At 48.9% G+C, this 21,082-nt stretch overlaps 2 protein-coding genes across 10 annotated transcripts in view; both read left to right on the forward strand.

Annotated features, from left to right (window-relative positions):
* The window catches only part of MAPK14 (mitogen-activated protein kinase 14), a 25,328-nt gene extending 20,600 nt beyond the window's left edge, over window positions 1-4,728 (forward strand). For 2 of the 3 annotated variants that reach the window (XM_014953661.1, XM_014953663.1), the window contains 4 exons: window positions 99-178; window positions 2,865-2,943; window positions 3,247-3,420; window positions 4,311-4,509. In XM_014953661.1, the coding sequence (XP_014809147.1) occupies window positions 99-178; window positions 2,865-2,943; window positions 3,247-3,420; window positions 4,311-4,378 (401 nt within the window). In that variant the 3' untranslated portion in view covers window positions 4,379-4,509. Of the gene's footprint in view, window positions 1-98; window positions 179-2,254; window positions 2,335-2,864; window positions 2,944-3,246; window positions 3,421-4,310 lie in introns of all 3 variants that reach the window. The other variant, XM_014953662.1, reaches the window with a different exon arrangement.
* MAPK13 (mitogen-activated protein kinase 13) lies at window positions 4,719-20,751 on the forward strand. Of its 7 annotated transcripts, none has more exons than XM_014953655.1 (12): window positions 4,719-9,063; window positions 12,785-12,914; window positions 13,284-13,342; window positions 14,426-14,534; window positions 15,571-15,600; window positions 16,266-16,313; window positions 17,232-17,346; window positions 17,711-17,782; window positions 18,110-18,189; window positions 18,612-18,690; window positions 19,934-20,110; window positions 20,450-20,751. In XM_014953655.1, the coding sequence occupies exons 1-12, from the start codon at window positions 8,945-8,947 to the stop codon at window positions 20,527-20,529; spliced, it is 1,098 nt and encodes a 365-aa protein (XP_014809141.1). In that variant the 5' UTR covers window positions 4,719-8,944; the 3' UTR covers window positions 20,530-20,751. The 7 variants fall into 7 exon arrangements, with proteins under 7 accessions (XP_014809141.1, XP_014809145.1, XP_014809139.1 ...); XM_014953659.1 differs by having other exon boundaries at window positions 9,019-9,094; XM_014953653.1 differs by lacking the exon at window positions 4,719-9,063 and adding an exon at window positions 9,103-9,413 and having other exon boundaries at window positions 14,397-14,534.
* Window positions 20,752-21,082: the final 331 nt, after the last annotated feature.

Consider the following 21,082-nt stretch of genomic DNA (forward strand, 5'->3'; position numbering starts at 1 on the left):
GGCCTTGGCAGGTGTTAAACTTTCAACGTGAATAGGCTGATGTGTTGCACTTTCCATTTTGATTTGTCCCAGCATTTTCCTTTATGGTCCATCATTAGATATTGATCAGTTGAAGCTCATTTTGAGACTCGTTGGAACCCCAGGGCCTGAGCTTTTGAAGAAAATCTCCTCAGAGTCTGTGAGTTTACACTTTGATTGTAATATCTGCCCTTTCGGAAGTCCTGAGTTTGTGTATTGCCCTCCTTTAGTCTCTGTAGTGTGTGTTGGGATTTATTTTCTGTTCTTTTAATTCCTTTGTCATTCTTTGCTCTTGGATGGCTTTGAGTTCTTAACACTGTGTGTACCTGATCTTTATTCCTCTTACCTCTGCGTGTGGTATGATTTCTTCTTTCCATAGTCTCATTTTACTGCTTCGTGACTTTCCTTTCAGTTTGTGGGTTTATACTTCGTGATATATTGTATGATCAGATCCTGCTGGGGAAGGATTTTTTCACAGCTGAGAGCTTGAGGCTCGTCTCAGTTATTATTTCTCCAGTTTCCCTACCCCAGGATCTGTCTTAACAAGAGCAAGTATGTTCTCCTCTAAACACACACAGTCCCCTCTGTGGCATGATTAATTTCTGAAAACACTACTTTTTGGTTTTATAGCATCAAATCCAGCCTTTTAGGTGCTTTTATGTGCCAGCTGTTTCCAGGGCACACAGCGTATATTCTGCGTAGAATATAACTAATTGTGCTGTGTATTTAACGGGTGTTGCTGTATGGAGCCAGGTAACAGCAAAAAGCTTTTTGCAGCCTCCTTTTTAAAGGGTGACCTCCGTTTTCAGCCGTATTGCTCTGATCTTGAATTGTGAACTTCTGCAAAGATAGTATTAATTGTCATTTAATTTTACCAGTTTCTGAAGGTGAAGCGCACAAAAGTTAAGAGCGAGAGATGCCGTAACAGTAGAGATTCACAAGTTAATGCAGAGTGAGGGGACTACCAGTGACAGGAGCGGGTCCCTCTGCTGTCTCTGGTGTGTGACAGAGGGTCAGCACGGTGCAGAGGGAGGAGAATATTATTTTGTGCTGCAACTTATGTTCTATTTCTCGTACCAGTGACGGTAAACGCGAGGAGTGAGCTTAGCCTTACATTCCGTTTGATGAAGGTAGAGCTACACTGCAATCGGAGTCTGTTGGTCACCTCGCTGAATATCACACCGATTTCAAAAGCCCCGGGATGTTTTACCCCTGGGATGGTTAGGAGGGAATAAGGCGGGGTGCTCTGGGTGCCCTGCGGACTGACCTTCAGGGCAGGCTGGTATTTGAAGTCCAGGGGATTAGCATGAGAGAGAAGCTTAGAAGTTGACGAGGTCAAGGGAAAGATTAGTTTGCATACATGAGATTGAAGTCGGTCTTTTTTTTTTTTTGCTTGCTTTCTTTTTTTAACATTGCACAATAAAAAAGAACAATTGCTCTTAGCCAGGTCCAAATCAAGAGTCTGCTTAAAAAAAAAATAAAATGCAGTACAGTGTGGAGATAGCAATACTTTTAAGTGTTTGAGGACCTTGAGTGTGTCACTGTAAAGAATTGTGGGTTTCTGCTGCATTACTTTCCTTGCTCTTCCTTTCTCTGTCTCTTCACTGACACGAGCTGTAACTCTCTCTTATGCAATGCTAATGTTTTGCTAATTTTGCATTTATTGCCTCCTGTCACCTCACCCACAGATCCAAGCGCATTCAAAGCTGTTTGGAAGGAGGTGTCAGTTGTGAGCCTGTTTCACTTTGCACCACAAGGAGCTTAAGTACTTTCTATGTAGCAAGAAAAAAAGGCTGGTAACCAGTGGAGGGGATACAATTTTTAGTTCTGTTTGAATTTTTCTTTCGTTTTCCTGAGGCTTTGTGTAGGAAAATTTTTGAGGAGTAGCTTCAGCCAAAGGAAATGTCTACTTTGGTGGCTTAAAACTGTTGGAAAACGGTGGATGCAACTGTATTGTATTGCAACGCTGCTTGTGGCAGGCAGAAATCCTTCCTGCACTGACACTGTTACCCACGGAGCAGTGAATTCTCCATTGGTTTAAGTGTTCACTAGTGAAATTGCTGAACTTTTCACAAATATTTGAAAAAAAACCACCTCACCAAAACATTAGTGGAGACCCTGCCTGTATGGCTTTTGCCTTGTGGTTTGCAGAAGAGATGCTTTGTATGCAGCTGTTTTCTGTTTAAAATGGTTTTTGCACTGTTTTTAACAAAGCCCTTGACGAGGCACTTTTAAGATATTAACCAGCTTCAGCAGATCATGCGTCTGACGGGAACACCCCCTGCGTATCTCATTAACAGGATGCCCAGCCACGAGGTGAGACCTGAGCAGACGAGGGGGGGTCTCCAGGGCAGGTCTTGGCTGCTTCTAGAAATGAGAGACGCTCGCATGTGGCATGGGGTGGGCAATTAACCACCTTTGTTGGTTGTTTGAAAACTTTGGACAGTGTGTACTCAACTTCTGAGGCTCAGAGAAGTTTCTGAGACTCCAGGAAAGCCTGGATGTGAGTCGATCTTGCACTCTGTGCCCTGGTGTAAGGTTCACCCACAGCCACTGCACTGCTCGCAGCCTTCCCAGGACTCCGGGACCCTCAGCTCTCACAGCACCTCTTTGCTTTTCAGTCTTGCATGAACCCCACAGAATGTCAGCTCTTCCTCTGCTCCCTCGAGTGGCCTTTAGTTGGGAAGGGATAACGCTGATGGGCTTAGGAAGTAGCAGAATAAGTAAAGAGAAAGCAAAGTGAGGAGACAGACCATAATAAGCGGTGCTTCAGGATGATTGAAATGTAGTCTTGTCTTGGTGGCTGGATATATATATATACTTCAACAGAGCATTTATTTCCACAGGCAAGAAACTACATTCAGTCTCTGTCTTACATGCCGAAAATGGACTTTGAAAATGTGTTTATTGGTGCCAATCCCCTGGGTAAGGATCGCTTTTTGTGTGTTGTGCTTTTCCTGATGCTGGGATATCTGGGGACACCCACACTCTCCCAAAGAGCTGTTGGGACACCAGCAGCAGTTCAGGACAGAGCTCTGTGCTACTGCCAGAGCTTACAAACTACATGTGGGCTTGAGGGTATAAGAGGAAGAAATTGTGGATGATGGGGTGGGTCCTGAGAAACTACAGGTTCCTTATCTGGTGGGCTGTTCCACGCTTATACCTCAGAGCACAATATCACACAGATCGCTCTAATATCCTTTCTTTTCTGTTCTGGTGCTTTGGCAGCTGTGGACTTGCTAGAGAAGATGTTGGTACTGGACACAGACAAGCGAATCACTGCAGCAGAAGCCTTGGCTCATGCCTACTTCGCTCAGTATCACGACCCAGATGATGAACCAGTGGCAGACCCCTACGACCAGTCGTTTGAAAGCAGAGAACTTGAGATTGAAGAATGGAAAAGTGAGTTTGGGGGAAGGAGAGTGCCAGCCTGCTTCCCTTGTGCTCCATTCCATAAGTTGCAGTTCAGTTAGTCGTGGTAATTAGAGGCACAAAAGAAACTTCCTCAGCACAGGAAGGACATGGAGCTGTTGGAGCGAGGACAGAGCCACGGAGATGCTGGGAGGGCTGGAGCCCCTCTGCTGTGAGGACAGGCTGAGAGAGTTGGGGGGTTCAGCCTGGAGAAGAGAAGGCTCCGTTGAGACCTTGGAGCCCCTTCCAGTCCCTCAAGGGGCTCCAGGAACCCCTTCCAGTCCAGGAAAGCTGAGGAGGGACTTTTCACACGGGCATGTAGTGATAGGATGAGGGGTAATGGCTTCAAACTGAAAGAGGGGAGATTGAGCTGAGATGTGGGGAAGAACTTGTTTGCTGTGAGGGTGGTGAGAGCCTGGTCCAGGTTGCCCAGAGAAGCTGTGGCTGCCCCATCCCTGGAGGGGTTCAAGGGCAGGTTGGAGGGGGCTTGGAGCAACGTGGTCTGGTGGGAGGTGTCCCTGCCCAGGGCAGGGGGTAGCACTGGGGGATCTTAAAGGTCCCTTCCCACCCAAACCATTCTGTTTTTCTATGATAAAAATATGGGCACCCTGTTCATTCTGAGGTCCTTACACTGAGTGAATCTATCAGGGGCTGTGCACATAATTAGCATAACCCTGCTAACTAATTATTGCTATGAGCATACAAACATGTAGGTGCCAGTTGCTTGTATCTTCGTGTTTTCAAACTTCCATCTCCCCAACGCTCTGGAAGTGCCTTTTATTGTCTCTGTGAGTCTGAGAATGATGGAGCCATTCTTTCCTTCTTAATTAAATGTCTTTAGTGCTGCCTGTGAAGTTTCTGTCCTGCTTTTCCCCCCCCAGGCCTGACTTACGATGAAGTGATTAGCTTTGTGCCGCCTCCGCTCGACCAAGAGGAGATGGAGTCCTGAGGAAGGGCGCTCTCCTGTTCGTCCCACGTCACTGTGAGGGGAAGGCCTTTTTGCGGGGACTCTCCGATTATCGTCCAAGTGCCTCGTCACAACAATATTCTCCTTGGTGGAGGGGTTTTGTGTGTGTTAACTTGGGGGGGGGGGGGGGGGGGGGGAGGGAGGGGGGAGGACAACATGCTGCATGCTCTTGTGTTCTGTGTACGGCCTGGGGACGCCTTCGAAGCTCTGACTTCTCTTCTGTCCTTCCAGAGGAACTGTGCTCGACCAGTTTGTGCTGCTGGGGGCAAGGTGGGGAAGCTGGCGTTTCAAATTTTGGTTACAATCGTTGCCGTTTATCAATTCTTCTACAATTAAGCAACCTCAAAATGATGGAAGTTGGTTTATGGGCCTCTGGTTTCCTCAGGCCTGAAGGTGGGGCTGGGGGATGTCCTCGTTCAATGCCAGATGATTGGTTTACGTCCAGATCTTCCTGGTCCAGCAGAATGTTAGAGGCCTTCTCCTGTCTCATCCTTGGAAAGACGAAAAGGTTTTGTTTGAAACTGTAAATATGTTTGTGCCTTAAATTGAATGGGAAGAGAGAGGGGAAAGGAAGTCTGGAGTGGAAATCTCTGACCCCGCTGGTTTTCAGGGTGAAGGCTCCCAGCCGGCCAGGCGTGAGCTCCATGGAATCAGGAAATCACTGTCCAAGGCAGCAGCCTCTGCCCCTGTATCGGGGTATTCCTCTGGTTTTCCCTCTTCCCCTCCTCTCCTTGAGGCTTCCCAGGAGACAGGGGCTGGAGAAGATTCTTGCCGGCCACACTTTTGTGTATTTTATTCCTTAAAAGCTGGGGGGTTTTGCATGTCGTAGTTGTCTGTGCATGTAGAGCTGCTTGATTTTTCATCATTATTTTTTGGGGGCGGCGCTGGGGTGGTTCCATCCTGGGGGAAACCCTTTTAGTGGGTCCCTCGGCCAGCGCCGTGAAATCCCAGCCTCCTTCCTCTCGTGCTGCAGCTCGTTGTGAAATACCCGCCATCCCGGAGGCTTCACCGAGGGAAGGATCAAACACACAATATAGAACCGTGCATCTTTTTTCTTTGTGTTGTGGTTTCAGAGGAGGAGAGCTTGGGATGGAGGGTTTCTTGTCAGATCAAATGAAAAAAAAAAAAAAAAAAAATGTTCTTCAAAGAACTCTGGTGTCTTGTGCCAGAACTTAAGTTATTTCCTGAAAAGAAGGGTTTTTTTAGAAGTATTGGATTCCAAAGCAAAGAAATGAGCATGCATAAACCCACAACCTCCCTTTTACTGTCTATATCTATAAATATAAATATTTATATATATAAAAATAACATTTACTAGAGATTAGTTGTTTTTTTTTTACCCTATCAGATAAAGAGCTTCTTGGCTGTTTTTTAGCAGGTTGGTCTCTGCCTGAGGAAACATGAAAAGGGAGTTTGTTTGAATCCAAATGGGGTTGAAGTGTTTTGTGTTTTATGGGGCTCTGTGAATGAGATGCCCAGAGGTGGGGACTGGCAGGAGGGGGGGGGCATTTCTCGGTGGGGTCTGTACTGGGACTTACTGGGGAGCTCAGGGACCCCCTTTTACTTGTGGAGGAGGCTTTTTTAGACATTTGTGACGGGCATCCTGTGCGGACAAAGGACCTGTATGTGAGGAGAAAGGCTTTTGCAGTATTTTGTCCTTGTTATGGAGGGCGCCAGGGAGGAAGTGTTTTGTGATGGGTTTTTGAAGAGGCAACACGAGGGGATGGGGTGCGGATGACGAAGCCATTGAATCTTCCCAGCGATCTCTTCAGGTCAAACACTTCCCTAGAGGTGTTGGGGGGAGAGGCAGAGAGCAGTTACTCCACGCTCTGGGGTAAAAACTTCCCCCACACCAAGAAAATCAAGACAGAAACCCTCCCTTCCCCGCTGGCCCCACAGTCGGGGTGTTGAGATGAAAATGTAGATAATACTATTGTAAACCTACAGCAAGATTATTTTTATCAGCCATTTTATGTGTAGATGCTACGGTGTGATTTCAGGCGGAAATATTGCTAAAGATTTTTAAAACTATAGATGTCGTGTGTGTGCGTGTGTGTGTGTCTGTGCGTGTGTGTGTGTGAGGTGGGGGGACGTTTTGGGAGCCCGGGCTCCGTGGGGCACAACGAGGCACACACTCCCCTCGGTGCCGCGCTGCTTGGCCACCCCCGGCATTTAAAGAGGAAAACCTGCTATTTTGTTTCTAGCCCTGAATTTTGCTGTAATTGGTTCTGCAGATAAGATGTCACGATACCACTGGTTAAAAAATAAAACTTATTTTTCAGACGTACTGCGCTGATGGTCCTTGTGAACCCCCTGTGCTGATGGGTCGGTTGTAGCACGGTGTGAAGGTCCCCTCATGTCCTGTGGGGGCCGAGGCCAGTGACTCGTTGTCCCGAGTGTCTGCTGGCACCGAGCCTGTGTCCCTGTGTCCCCAGAACTCAGTTGGAGCCTGACCCCGAGTACTGGATGCAGAAGAAATACTTCTATTTTCTGATTGGTGTAGGGATTCAACACAACAGACCAGGGTTTTGCTTCTTGTCTGGACCTAGGGCCCATCCCCAGTGATACTGGTTTGTGATGGTTTGCTTTTTAAAAGGAATTTTTTTTCCTCTTCAGCCTCTATTTAGTGATAGAAGAGTGTTCATGGGGGCAGGAGCTGCTGACTTTTCACTCGGAAGAAGGATCACCCAAAGCTTTGTCCTTCCCACCAACGGAAGCCTCGGGAGCTGAAGTTGCCAGCGCTTGATGAACCAGGGTGGTTCGTGCCAGTCCCAGTCTGGTAGCCAACAGCCCTGGAGCTCTGCAGCTCTGAGTGAGGGGGTTTCTCTGGGCGACACAGAAGGGGCCTCCCAGCCCCTTTTCACCTTCCGCTCGCCTTGGGACAGACGGAGAGGAAAAAGCCTCAACTGTAGCTCTCACTTATTGTTTCCTGGGAGGAAAACAATAAATCCACAATTCCTGAATGTGCTCGGCTACAATATATCATAGTTAGCAAAAAAAAAAAATTATATACACTAAAATCAGTGAGAATTGAATTGGAGGAAAACCCATAAACTACACTTAAAAAAATCAAACTGCTGAAGTCAAGGTTTCCCCGTTCAGTTTGAATCTGTCCCTGGAATTAATTCATCCTTCCGCAGCCAAGACGTGCCTGAGGGGTTACCAACTCCTTAATTCCTTAATTAAGGACAGGCTGCAGGAGCCCATCGCTGAGCAAGGGCCATGCTCACGCCATGACAAACGAGTTCCCCCTTCCCTGGTGTCCCAGGAGCTGCCACTGTCACCCCTCTTGCTCATGGGGGTATTTACAGATCCCGGCCTATTTCCTGGCCGCCCTGTTGCTGTTCCCGGGACTTAATTACAGGTGTATATGTAAAAAAGGGTAAACTGCCTGAGCTCCTTGTCCCTGGTTTGTGTTCTGTGAAACAGCAGTTCTCGCCATGGCAATTTGAAGGGACAACTCTAATCCGTATTGAGTGGTTGCCTGTAAGCAGGAAAAATGGATCTTTTAGTGGTTTTTTTTCAGTAATTCCCATTTATGGGGTAACCTGCCTCTGGGCCGAGGGCTGGTGGGCAGAGCCCAGCATGAGCCATGGGGCCAGCATGGTGGGGCCCAGTTTAGTCACTTCCTTGGGGACATGTGTGGGGTGCTCCCACCCCTCCTGAGCCTCTGAAAGCCAGAGGAAAATGTCGTAGGCCGCCTCTGCTCCCCAGGAACAGAACCTTCTTGCAGACCTCTAGAACTGGTGGAGAAGACCCAAGAAGAGCTTGGACTCGCTGTGGGAGGTAGAACTGGACCCAGCAAGGACTGGGGCACCAGCAGTTCTTAGGATGGTTCCATCTCACGGCTGCTCCTCAGTCCCCTCCAGGATGGTCCCATCTCGCAGCTGCTCCCCAGTCCCCTACAGGTGACACCTCCATGCAGGTGGAGAAGAACCTCAGCCTCCTTCCACCACGTCCTGACTCTGCTGGGATGCCAGACGTGGGAGAAACTCACCGTCCTCGCTCTCGTGTGGATGTAACACCCCCATGTCCCCCGTCACGAGCCTGGAGCTCCGTCAGCTGGGAAGAAGAACGTCCCCGCTCCTCTGACGCGGCGCTGTGGCTTCTCCCCCAGATTCCTCGGCTCGACAAGTCCTTACTCATCTGCTGGCTCAGAGCGGGGATTTCACGAGACCCCCCCCTCCATCCGAGCCCCACGAGGACATTTCTCCCTGGGCTGGTGGCCGGGTGGGAGCAGGGACATGGTTAGGGGGTCCCAGTGACCTTCCTACCGCAGAGCTGGCTGCTCGGTGCTTGTTCCCGAGTCACCTGGAGAAGACCGAGGCGTGTCGGGAAACCTGATGCCTCACCTCTGCCGATGTGGAGGCGGAGGGAGGAGGGCCCAAAGACATGTCCCTTCACGCTCACAACAGCTGAAAACGGAGAAGGAAACTCACTAGAGCCTTTTTTTACCAGCGCAGGCGTCCTCGCTCTCCCCGTCTCACCCCAGGAGCCCTCCTGTCCTCCGGTACTCTGGGGGGGTGGCAGTCCCGCTCCCGCCGGGCGATGAACATCGCAAGGAGAAGAGGTTTTTACAGGCAGGAGGTGAACAAAACCCTCTGGGAGCTGCCCAGGAGATACGCGTCCCTCCACCCCGTGGGGTCCGGAGCCTACGGCTCAGTTTGGTGAGTTCGGGTCCCACCGGCACCGTGTGGGGTGAGTCTGAGGGTATTGGAAGTGTTGTGCCCGGTTTGGGGGGGGAAGTAAGCGAGGAGGTGCCTGTTGATACCCCTCCATTAGGAAAGGCCATTTGCATGTGTGATGAAGGCAGTTTGCGTCCTGCTCCGGAGCAACGGGCAGTGGCTCAGAGACTTGGTGGCTTGAAAGAAGCGAGATGTTTCCTCCCGTGGTTGTCCCAGGTGGGCTCAGAGAAAGGAGTTCCCCACCTCAGTGGGCTCAGAAGGGGGAGTTTCCCACCTGGCAGCGTCTCGATGGTTGTGATGGTCCTTGGAGACAACAGCAGCTCCAGGACCAGGTGAGGCAGCGTGGGGTGTCATCTCCCTGCCAGGGGTTGGGCAGATTTTGAGCTGCTTTGGTCTCCAGTTTGCACAAAGGTTTCTCTCTGGCGGTGGAGGGGGGGGAATACTTGGGCATCTGAAAGCCATTTGTGGGTGATAATGGGGGTGGGTGGGAGAAGTGGAGGTGGCTGCAGTGTGTCCTCTGCTGTGTGTCCTTGCTGCTTTGGTCCGAGGCAGCTAGGGAACAGAGCTGGATGACACAACCCCTGCTTGTGATACTGCTTCCAGCTTGCAATCATCAAATTGCTAGAAATAAGTGTAAACCAGGACCAGCACCAAACTGGGACTTCTTCCTGGCTGATGATGATCCCCAATCCATGAGAGAGCACGAAGCTGCTGTTAATTGTTGGGCAGAGGTGGCTGTAGCCAGAGGGAGCAGAACCCGAATCTTGCGTGGCTTTTGGTGAACTGGAGGAAACTGGGGGCTGTTAGAAAGGTTCAACATGAAGCAGCCCTGTCCAGGATCTGGAGGGAGCTCTTCTTTCATAACACACTGAGATGAAAAAAACAAACAAACAAACAACCACAAACCCCACAAAAAGGCGTGTCTCCTTTTGTAGGTGTTGAGCAAAGTCTCTCTGTCAGCTGCCACTGCACAGTTCCTGGAACCCCAGGCTCTGTCCTTGTCCCCCGGCTGCCTGTTTGCAGAGAGACACCCCGGGTCTCCTTCCGTCACTCTGCCCCCCGCCCCAGGTGCATTTGAGTTTCTGGAGATGCTTAAACGAGTCCTGTGAAATCTAGGGCTAAACTTGGCATTTTGGATATTCCTACAGTGTTTTCTGGGTTTTGTCATAAAGGAAAGAAGGGAGAAAAGAGAAATCCTTTCAAAGCTTCCTCGCCCGCAAGAAATAACAAACAAATGACAAATCTTTTACTGGTCCCAGGGAAAGTCTCGCTGCTCCGGAGACCTTGGGGAGGGAGGGTGCGGGGTGGTCAGTGCTCAGCAGGAGCGGTTTGGTGCTGATTCCTGCACAACGCAGCAGTGGAAGCCTGTGGGGTTGGGATTCGAAGCCTGTGGGGTTGGGATTTGCTGTCCTCTGCTGGGAATTGCCGGGAAACTTCCCCGTCGCAGCGTTATTGGGATCTGCCGCTTTCACACCTCCTTGAGCAGCTGAGAAACTCCAGCAAAACAGCAAAGATGTGTTTCTTCCCACATTAATTCTGCCCAAACCCATAGCGATTCGGCTTCCTGCTGGATGTAATTGTGGAAGAAGAGTCTTCTGACCCCTCCGAGGCTGGTCATGCCAATCTCTGGCGGGGACACGGCGCTGCCTGCCCAGTGTCACTTTGAACTTCAGCCGTTCATCAGACCTCTGCTGGGAGGAACGTGGTGGGTTCTCCACCACCAGGAGAACTGAATTCACTCTCAGCTCTGCCTCACACAAGGGGGACAGTGGTGTCCGAGCTGGGCAGGCTGAAGCTCCATCACCCAGGAGATGGAGTGTCCCATGCTGAGCAGTGGGTAGATCTGTGGATGTGCTGCAGGCCAGCAGCTGGGAAGGCAGGTAAGAACATGCACCCTCAGATTAGGAAATCTGCCGTGAATTCCGCAGAAGCTGTTTGACTACGTGGTCCAAGTCCCTTCCTTTTACTTCCCCGGCTCCTTGGAGAACTATGCTGTGCTGTCCCCTCTGCCAACACCCTCTGAAGTCCTGAAACTGAGACAACCCTTCCCTGACGCCTGAGATGCCCTGTGACATCTTCAGCGCCGAAGCTGCCTCGTGTTCCTGTGCTCCCTTCGCTTTCCCCATCTGAATGCATTGACAAAACTCCCGTGGCAGTTCTCGAAGGATGTCTCTTCTCCCATCACATGGAACTTAGAGCAACTGGAAGGGACCTCGGTGGCCCAGAGCAGGGAGATTCCCTGATGGTATTGGGGAGGTTGATGAGAGCTGCAGGCGGACACACCACCACCCATCGTTTGTGGCTGACAGAGGGAAAAAAGCTGCGCAAGAGACTTCCAAGGTTTGCAGCGAGGATCTGATCACCCCTGCTCAGCGTTGAACTGGAGGGAAAGCCACGTGGAGCAGGATATTCCGATCTCTCCTTCTGTAACCAGCCCTAAACCCAGCAAAATGCCCTCTTTGATTGTGTTATTATAGACGGTATTTCCCTTCTCATTCGCTGATGATGGCTCTGGAGGTGACAGTGACGTTGCTTTACAGCTTTATGGTACCTGCCCCTCCTCCTCTCGGGTGCTCCAAGGGCCTCCAGGAAGGAGCTGTGGCTGCAGCCGGGCGTTTGGAGACTGGTGGGGATGAATCCCACGTCCCTTCTGGGAAGGAAGCAGGAAAACAATGTCTGTGCAAGGCTGGAGGGTGTGTGCAAAGCACTAATGCCAGCCTTGACGAGTGCTCGGTCCCTCTAAACATGGGACAGCTAAACATGGGACCGAACGTACCAATTTACAGCCCTTCCCTTTCCCTGAGAGATAAAGATTTACAAAGGGCAGGAACTGCTTGGAAACCCACAGTGCAATTTGCCAGGGAAAACCCTGTTGTCTTCTTGGAGGGGTCAGGGAGGGCCCAAGGCATCAAGATGGAGTGCACCGAGATCCCCCCTGGAAAACAGCACCGAGAATCCCGAATTGCAGCATTCTCTGCCCAAGGAGCTCCCTCCCCAGCTCTTATCTGGTGAAATCTGGGCCTGAGCAAAGAGCAGAGAGAGCAGAGAAAGCGTGGTGGGATCACCCTGCCTGGCCACAGACAGCAAACATGACCGGAGGGAATCCCAGGTCCCGTCCCCAGAGAGGGCTGTTGTGCCACGTTTTCCTTAGTTTTATAAAAAGACTCCTGTTTTCAGCTTGAGCTGCTGTTAGGCACTCATACAGCAGGAGAACTAAGTCTGTGTTTTCAGCATGTGATACCCACTGTCTTTGCTCCAGAACACAACGAAGGCTGACGTACCTTTAAAAGACAACGACCCCCAAGCAGATGGCAAAGCAGAAATTGCTTTATTCCTTTCTCTCCGTGCCTTAGGGAAGGAGAAGGCAGAGTTAGACCCAATCCTCACCTCTAAGCATTTGTGTTTTCCTCCTCTTGCAGTTCTGCTAGCTCGTTTGTGCAGGTTAAGGGAATTAAAGACCAGGTCATTCATACCTCTTTTGGTGTCCCACCTGGTCCTCCCAGGAGCAGGGGCTGTGTTCTGCTGCCCTGGGTCACGGTGACACCTGCGTGTGCAGAGCTCTACCAGGAAACACCAAGGGCTTTTCTTTGCTGTCCTTCTACGAGGCTCAGAATTAGCTCTTCTCTAGGGGAGGACCTTTGGTGTTGCAAAAATTGTTAAAACATAGTTAATGTCAAAACTGGGTTTTACTTGTCCACTGCAGTTCGGCCATAGACAAGAAGACGGGGGAGAAAGTAGCCATCAAGAAGCTCTGCCGCCCGTTCCAGTCGGAGATCTTTGCCAAGAGAGCGTACAGGGAGCTCATGCTGCTCAAGCACATGCAACACGAGAACGTAAGTACTCATTTTCTCTCCGTTCCTGCTGAAACAAGGGGGATTTTCTCGCCACCTGGGAGCAAGTCCCTTCGGATGGCATCATCTTTGTGTTAATGGAGCTGTCCTGATGTTTAGCACACGCGGGCAGTCTCAGGGTTTGATTGCTGTGCCCAGCTGGCACCAGGCTGGAGGAGATGTGTAATGGGTGCTCCCGTGTATTAGTAAGAGGAAAAGCAGCCAGGCAGCATAGTGAAGAGTCCTCGGATTCCTCAGGTGGAGTTCTCCGTGCTCACCCATACGCGTGTGCCGGTGGAGAGCTATTACCTGAGTCCCACGTGTACAGCAAATGCTTTCCAGGTTTCAACATGGGCTTCTCTTCTCCATCAGGTCATTGGGCTGCTCGATGTCTTCACCTCCGCCCCCTCCTACCAGGGATTCCAGGATTTGTAAGTTTGGCATTTGCGTTAAGCTCTCTCTAGACTCAGGTGGGGAAGAACTTGGGTTGGGGTGCAGCCCAACAGGATGAGCCGAAAAGGGGCCGGGCTAAAGCCAGACACCCCCCAAATAACAAGGAGAATCAAAAGCACAAGTCAGTTCCCACGGCTAAAACAGTCAGAATACGTCAACAGATCCCATGCCGTGCTCACAGCTGGGAGAACACGGTGTATAGAGAGCAAGGTGTGTAAGGAGGAGGCATCACATTCCCAGGGGGATCCTACGCAGCGTGGTCCACAGTAACCTAGTGCTGAGCTGAGAGGCTGCACTCAGGATGGGAGAAGTATTGTTCATCAGGCCCTGGGGCAATTAAACCAAGAATTTAAAGGATCTGGCTTTCTCTTAATCTTGATTCTGGCTCTTTGTATTTTATTTTTGGCGTTTCCCTCAGTGTTGATCGATGGTCAGGTTGGACGAGTCTTTTTCCCTTCCCCATCCCTGGGCATGAGGAGCGTGTGTCAGGGTTTGGGGTTTCGGCCGACAGCTGGGTGTTTAGGAGCCTGCAGGAAAAGGGTTTGAGGGTTCTCAGAGCAGTTCCTGCTGGAAGACCATCAACTAATTAATAAGCAGTCGCAGCAGGCAGGCCAAGGACTGAAGGAAGTGAGATGTCTTTTCAAGGCAGGGCTGCAGAACATTACACAGATAAATTTGGGAGCCAACGCGGTGGTTTTGCAAGACTCTTTAAAGCTGTGCAAGGTGCTTCAGCTCCCAGATGGTGTAAGGCTGTCCGGAACTGATCACAGAGGTCTAAAGTAAACTAATTTGGGATCATTAAAGTTTGGAAGACCCTTGTTCTTACTTGACGTCAGATATCCAATATGAGGGGAGGAGAAAGAGCAATTTTCAGAGCAGGTTGAAAGCTCAGCATCACCACAGGCATTGTTGGTGTAGCCAGGGACGCTGTCACAACAACTCCTCTTGGTTACAGTAAGTTTCACAGCCAAAAAAAAAAACCCAAAACAAGTGAGAACAAGGCTAGCCTGGTTCCCTGTGTTTTTCTTCTAGACTCAGGGCCTTGTCTTACTGCCTTTTAGCTACCTGGTGATGCCCTACATGCGGACAGATTTACAAAAGATCATGGGACATGAATTCAGTGATGAAAAGATCCAGTACCTGGTCTACCAAATGCTGAAAGGGCTGAAGGTAGGTGGGTATGGAGGAGTTTAGTGACTCCCCGTGTCTCCTCTATGCGTCACCTCTGGGTTGACCATAACCAACCCCCCTTCCAACATGGTATGGGAAGATTTGGGGGTTTGTTCTCAGGGGCACTCCCTGAGAATAGATATTTGCTGTTGAACTACTCTTGTTCCAGCACACATCAGTAAAATGACTGTTCTCATCAGTCACCCGGGTATGGGAGCAATTGGCAGTCAGAGACCTTGTGACAGTTCTCCTGTGACAGCGGTTGTGTCACTCTCTGACTTGCCCAAGCCCTCAGCAAAATTCCATGTGAAAAGGAAGAGGCTGGTAGCAAAGGGAGCCTCTGCTGAATTCCTAACAAGCTCTCAGGGGAGAAGACAGAGGGGATGATTTTCTATTCAATAGGATAAGGAAGGGCCATGCTGCCGTAGCTGGCTCTGGGAGAGCAGAGAGCAATTGCTGCAAACCCTGCGATGTGGAGACAATGTCTTACTGCTGCCCTCTGATATTGTCACCTGGAGTCAGAGCAGTGGCTTAAGGCACTAACAAGTTCACCTTAATCACACCTTTCCCCAGATCACTGTTATCTTGAGTTTAAATAATGGGGGGGAGAACACACAGAAGGTTTAACTGGTGTGATAACAGCCAGATAGTCAGCTTTTGCAACTTGAATCTGATTTCCAATTTTGTGGTTTAATGATTTTTTTTCCCACGTGGTTTAAACACCCAAACCAACAAAGTTCTCCTGTCCTCTGCTCACCATATTCCTACCTGTAATCCTGATGCCTTTTATAGTTTGAAGCTATTAGTGCACTTGCTCTAATGAACTATTGCTCCCTACGTCCTCTCCTGCTCTGTGTCACCTCTTTAGAGAGGCCACATAACAGCAAATACTGTCAGGAATTCAGCGTGGAGATTTCTTTTTCAATATGCTGCTCTGGGGGCTGGGGACAACCCGAGTTGTGTCCTCCGCAAGGTCTTGTTTGTAGCCCTCGTTTCTCTGCTGGTGCTCACATTGTGGCTCATCTTTTTATTGCAGTACATTCACTCAGCCGGCATCATCCACAGGGTGAGTTCCTGGGCGCTGTTACTCTGATTTTTGTCTGTTTGGGAGGAACACAGCTGGGTCATAAAGTTAATAAATTCCTTAAACATGGTTTCACTAACAGCCTCCTCTGCTTCTCTGGTGTCCTCCTCCTTTGCCCTCCTACTCCCTGTAGGTGTTTGATTTGCTTATCTGTGCAGCATTTTGAGGAAATGTTGTGTTTTCTGATGAGCTGAGAAGCAATTTATGGTGCTTTCTTGTCCCGGTTTGCCTGCCGGTGACATCATCCAGGGAGCTTGATACAGTTTTGTATATATTGTATCTATTTCATTATTTCCATTTTAATTTTCATATTTCATTAGAAGTAGTTTAGTTCATTCTAAACTTGTAAATCTCTTTATCTCTCTCCCTTTTTCTCCTGGAGCAAGAAAGTGGGGGGAGAGTATCTGTTGCCATCATAGGCCAATTCAGCCTAAACCCTGCCATTTCTAAAATAAAACTGTTTCAGGAACAAATAAAATAGTAATCTAAAGCTTCAGGGTATAGCAGGCAAGGTGTCCTTGCTGTATCAACACTGGGCTTGCGATGTTATGGGATCCCATCAACGGGGAGCCGAGGTTGGGGTGAGGCTCATGTTGATGCGTTTGCAAATTAAAACATCCTTATTATTCTGCTTTTGTCTGTGGTAGGACCTGAAGCCAGGCAACCTGGCTGTGAACGAAGACTGTCAGCTCAAGGTAGGTGGAAAAGCAGCATGTAGCATATCAGATCAGGGATGAACTGCTCTGCCAGCAGGAATTTGGCACCGTCATGTTTCCTCTCGCCTTCTGAGCCTTGAGTTGAGGCGTTTCATTACTCGGCAGTTGCAGGCAGTGGGAAATACTCACCTGCTGATGTAACTTGCTGAATCAGGGCCCAAGACTTGGAATGAACATCCTGTCGCTGTCATTCCTGTGGCATGGCAGTTGGGAATGTCTTCCAAAATAAATTCAGTACTGCTGAGCAACCCTTGTGTTGGGTGGACGATCCCTGAAGGAGAGCTGGATTCAGCCCCAGTTACCCTTTGGTTCTTGTTGACACGGTGGTTGTGATTCCAGACAGAAGTTATTTTCAGTATTGCTCTGAAGGGTTTGTTCGCAGCTCGCTGGTGTTCCAGCATCTGTTTTCCATAATAAATATCACAGGAAATGGCTCCATGGTCCATAAAGGTGGGGTCAAGCAATGTTCTTCTGCAGTATTGAGGGAGAGGCCACCCCCTGTGAGCCACAAGGTGTTTTTATAGGAAAGGGTGAGTCGGGGTGGCTCCCAGCACGCCTTCGCCCCCAGGTTGTAGAACAACTCAATTAAATAAAGCTCACAGAGTTGAAATGTAAGTGTCGGGAAAGGAAGTGACCTTCTGGGTAGCCCACAGCACTGCTCCTTTTGGCAGGGTCTTCACACAACTGGTTTTGCAGTGGCTTGTAATTTACAGTGGAATTAAGACAAACCTGTTAGTTCTTTGTACCGAGCTGTGGGTGGCTGTGGTGTAGTTGGTGCTTCATTATTATCTGATTGGATCAGCTTCATTTCCTCTTAGAAGTAGATTCTCCCTTGCCCGTAGGATTTCTCTTTGCTTTTCTGCCCTTTCTTCTCCCTTTTCCTTTGCTCAACTGCAGATTCTGGATTTTGGCTTGGCCAGACACGCCGATGCTGAGATGACGGGCTACGTGGTGACGCGCTGGTACAGGGCCCCAGAAGTCATTCTGAACTGGATGCATTACAACCAGACAGGTGAGCTGCCTGGCGTTGGCGGTGTCACCGGTTGGTGACAAACCTGGGGATCCTGCTGTCACGCCTCGGTCAAATCTCACCTCATCCTCCAGATGGTTTTCTTCTTTCTCATTGGCGTCCCCTGGAGCAGAGCGAGTCCCAGAGCTGTTGCTCAACTCCCAAAGCCCAGTGCCTGGGGAAATGATGAAAGCAGAGATTTTTAGCAGCACAGAAAGAACAGGGGAGGGTGGAAAATGGGAGTGAAATTTAAATCAGTGCCTGCTGCAAACAGCAAAGCAACCAACCAACAGCCACAGAACTAATTGCTGCCTTTTACTGTCCTTTTTTTAATCTCTTTTTTTTTAATCCTTTTCTCACTCAACAGTGGATATCTGGTCTATTGGCTGTATCATGGCAGAAATGCTCACTGGGAAAACGCTGTTCAAAGGAAAAGACTGTATCCTTTTGAGCTGAACCTTTTCCCCGGGGGGAGTAATAATTCTTGGGGTGTGTGAAAGGGCTTTTATGAACAAGGTTACTGAGGAAAAACATGTGTCAGTCTGGTTCATCATGAGGTAATCGCAGGGACCAGCCTTTTTGGTGAGGAAAAGAGGGAGAAGACAAGAAGGGATCAAGCCACACTTAGAAATACACCTCTGTTGGATTTGTATCGTAACCTGCTCGTAGCTTCCATGGGCCCTTGGGCTCTCCACGGGCTGATGAGCTGTTGGGGGGTGGCCAGGACTGGCTTCTAGACTGGGTGATCTTTAACGCGGCCCACCAGACCTCGATCAGCTGACTCAGATCCTGAAAGTAACGGGGCATCCAGGAGAAGACTTCGTGGAGAAGCTGGAGGACAAAGCGGTAAGAAAGGTCACTTTGGACACGGGTCTCACTGGCAGAGGTATGGGTGGGGAGGGGTGGACTTGGCTGTGTCTTTGAGATGGAAGAGGTGAATTTGGCCATGTCTTTGAGGGGGGAAAGGTGCCGCTTCTATGACAGCAGCCTGTTCTCCTTGGCAAGGATTATGTTCCTCTGTGCTAGTGGCACATCTGATGGATTTGACATTGCATTGGGAGTTGGTGTGGATTGCAGGGACTCTGGGTGAGGTGCCTGGTGCCGCAGCAAACCACCGACCTCCTCTGTTCTCCAGTTTGGCCCTTAAAGCAGGAATATTTCTGTATCTCAATTGATAAAAGCAGTTCCTTGCAAACTGGTCACTGAAATGTACACTCCTGGCACTTCCCCACCTGCAGTAAATACCCACGCTTTTCTCTCTCTTTCAGGCCAAGAGTTATATCAAGTCCCTTCCTAAAATCCCCAAGATGGATTTGTCTATGCTTTTCCCCAAAGCAAATCCTCAGGGTAAGTCATCTCCAGCATTTCTCAGGAGCTTTCACAGTGGGATGGAGGCAGGCTGACCACCACAGCTCCAGGCTGGATTTTTCCTCCTCTTTCTCATAATTTCTTGCTACTTTTCTCCTTTGCAGGTTGTGCCCCTGCCCCTCCCCAGGGCAAATATATATTAATTAAAAGGAAAATTATTCTTTATTGCTATTACAATGGTGATGTTCTGCTGTTCTTGGCCATGTACTTCTTTCTTCTTCTTTTTTAATTTTAAAATGACACAGCCTATAATGTACAATATTTAAGGAAGAGATAAACTTCCGGCTCTCGTATCAACAAGCCAGAAGAGAGCAGGTGCTGGATATAATGGGATGTTCTCAGTTGTGGGATGCAAATGATGGAATTAGGACGGTTGTAAATATCAGCTCCACTTGGTATGAGAGTTGGGATGAATTTTGGCTGATGTTGGCTTCCAGAGCTTGTTGCTTATAGCCAAGCAGGTGATATTATAAGCAGTAGCATTTAGATAAATAAAACAGCTCTTCTTTTTTCATTATTGTTTCCCAGCTCCACATGTAAGGTTTTGTTAAAGTGCTAAGAGAACCCCACAGCCCCTGCCAGTAATTTATTTATTAATTTTTAGAGTACAGCTTACATCCAGTTTGTTGAATACATTCATCTATTGATATTTAACAGGCAGCTGAGATGTGCAATTTTCATGGTAAAAATTGATCTCTTACAAGGAGCTCTTTTCCCAAGTATGGTAGAGGTGAGAGAGAGCAAAACTCTTCTAAAAGCTGAAAGAAAGAGAGAGCATTAAGATGTTAAAACCGAAGAGGAACAGGGCTGACAGACTGATTGGTATCTGGGTTTCCTGCCTTCCTGTTTACCAGGGATGTATAGATTTCTATATAGATTACTCATGTTAAGATTACTTTGAGTTGCAAGGGTCAGAGTGAAAGCAAATGATTAAAACTGAAAAATATCTTGAAGTTACTGGCTTGCCCTTTATGTTCTTGCAACCCCATCTGTGCAGCAAGGCTTATTTCAGATTAATTTGTTATTTCTGCACAATGTACACCTCCGTTTCTGTAGTAAGAGCTCCCTGAGGCTGCTGTTGAACAGCCTTCACATGCCCACCGACAGGAGCTCCATGCTACCATGGCCAGGTCGAGGAATCTCTTTCTTTTTCATGTCTGGAGAATATAGTGCTGGGAACACTGGTCCGCATGCTTAGCCCTCTTCCTGTCTTCTCCTACAGCAGTGGACCTGCTGGACAAGATGTTGCAGCTGGACGTGGAGAAGCGTCTTACAGCGACGGAGGCGTTGGCTCACCCCTATTTTGACCAGTTCCGAGACATCGAGGAGGAGACAGAGGCGCAAGAGTCCTACGATGATTCTCTGGAACACGAAAAGCTTTCGATAGAAGAGTGGAAAAGTAAGAAGTTTCTCTTCTTTGAGGTTCCCGTCTAGTATGAGACTTTCCTACCTCCCTCCCTTAATGTGCACACGCTGAGCAAGGCTGCAATTGCCTGCTGGTGTCTCCATGATCGTGCACATCTCCCTTCCCTTGCTCTTGCTTTTATGTATCCAGCAAAGATCCCTCCAGCTCTTCAGACAGACTTTTTTTTGTCTCTCTACTTTATCTCTTTCTTCCAGCTTGTACCTGCCATATCCCCTCTGCTGAATACCCCCTCTCTGCACATATAACAGTCAAACTTTAATTTGTGTCCCCTAAAATCACACATTCACGGTTCTTTTGTTCTGTTTTTTCAAGAGCACATTTACAAGGAGATCTTGTCCTTCAGTCCCATCGCGCGGAAGGACTCAAAGAAGCGAAGTGGGATGTCATTGTAGTGACCAGTGCGGCCATGGCTGGGATTCACCTTTCCTGGATGACAGGTTGGATTTACTCCATGCTGCCTTGCCTGGTGGCCATCGCTTGGCCTGTGGGACTTCTCTGGGTGCCAACACAAGAACGACGCTGTGCTGTGGGCACTGGACTTTATTCTGCTGCAGGGGAAGCACGCCAAACAGTTTTCAACACAAAAGATAAATATATTCTCATTGAAACTTTAACTGGGAGAATTTTACCTGGTGTTTCTTTATTATTTTTTTTCTCATATTTGTCCACTTGAGAGAGCAGGGGTTTCATTGCTCTCTTCTCATTAGTCCTTCCAAGCACAGGTTTTAGTTTGTTAATTATGGATAAGGTAAAGAAAAAGGGTAAAATTGTCTGGGAAGGTGACTCCTAAGCAAAATAAGTGAAATTCAGCATAACAAGACTTTATCCAATCTGAGTGCAGTCAAGCAACGTCCAGCACAGCAAGGCTGCTGGGACAGTGTCGGTGCCAGGATGCTGTGGGAATCCAGTCGGTCATGGGACAGGTCTGTGTTCAGAGGCAGCTCC

Source organism: Calidris pugnax, unplaced genomic scaffold (genome assembly GCF_001431845.1).
Source record: "Calidris pugnax isolate Ruff unplaced genomic scaffold, ASM143184v1 scaffold245, whole genome shotgun sequence".
In the NCBI taxonomy this organism is placed as follows: domain Eukaryota; kingdom Metazoa; phylum Chordata; class Aves; order Charadriiformes; family Scolopacidae; genus Calidris; species Calidris pugnax.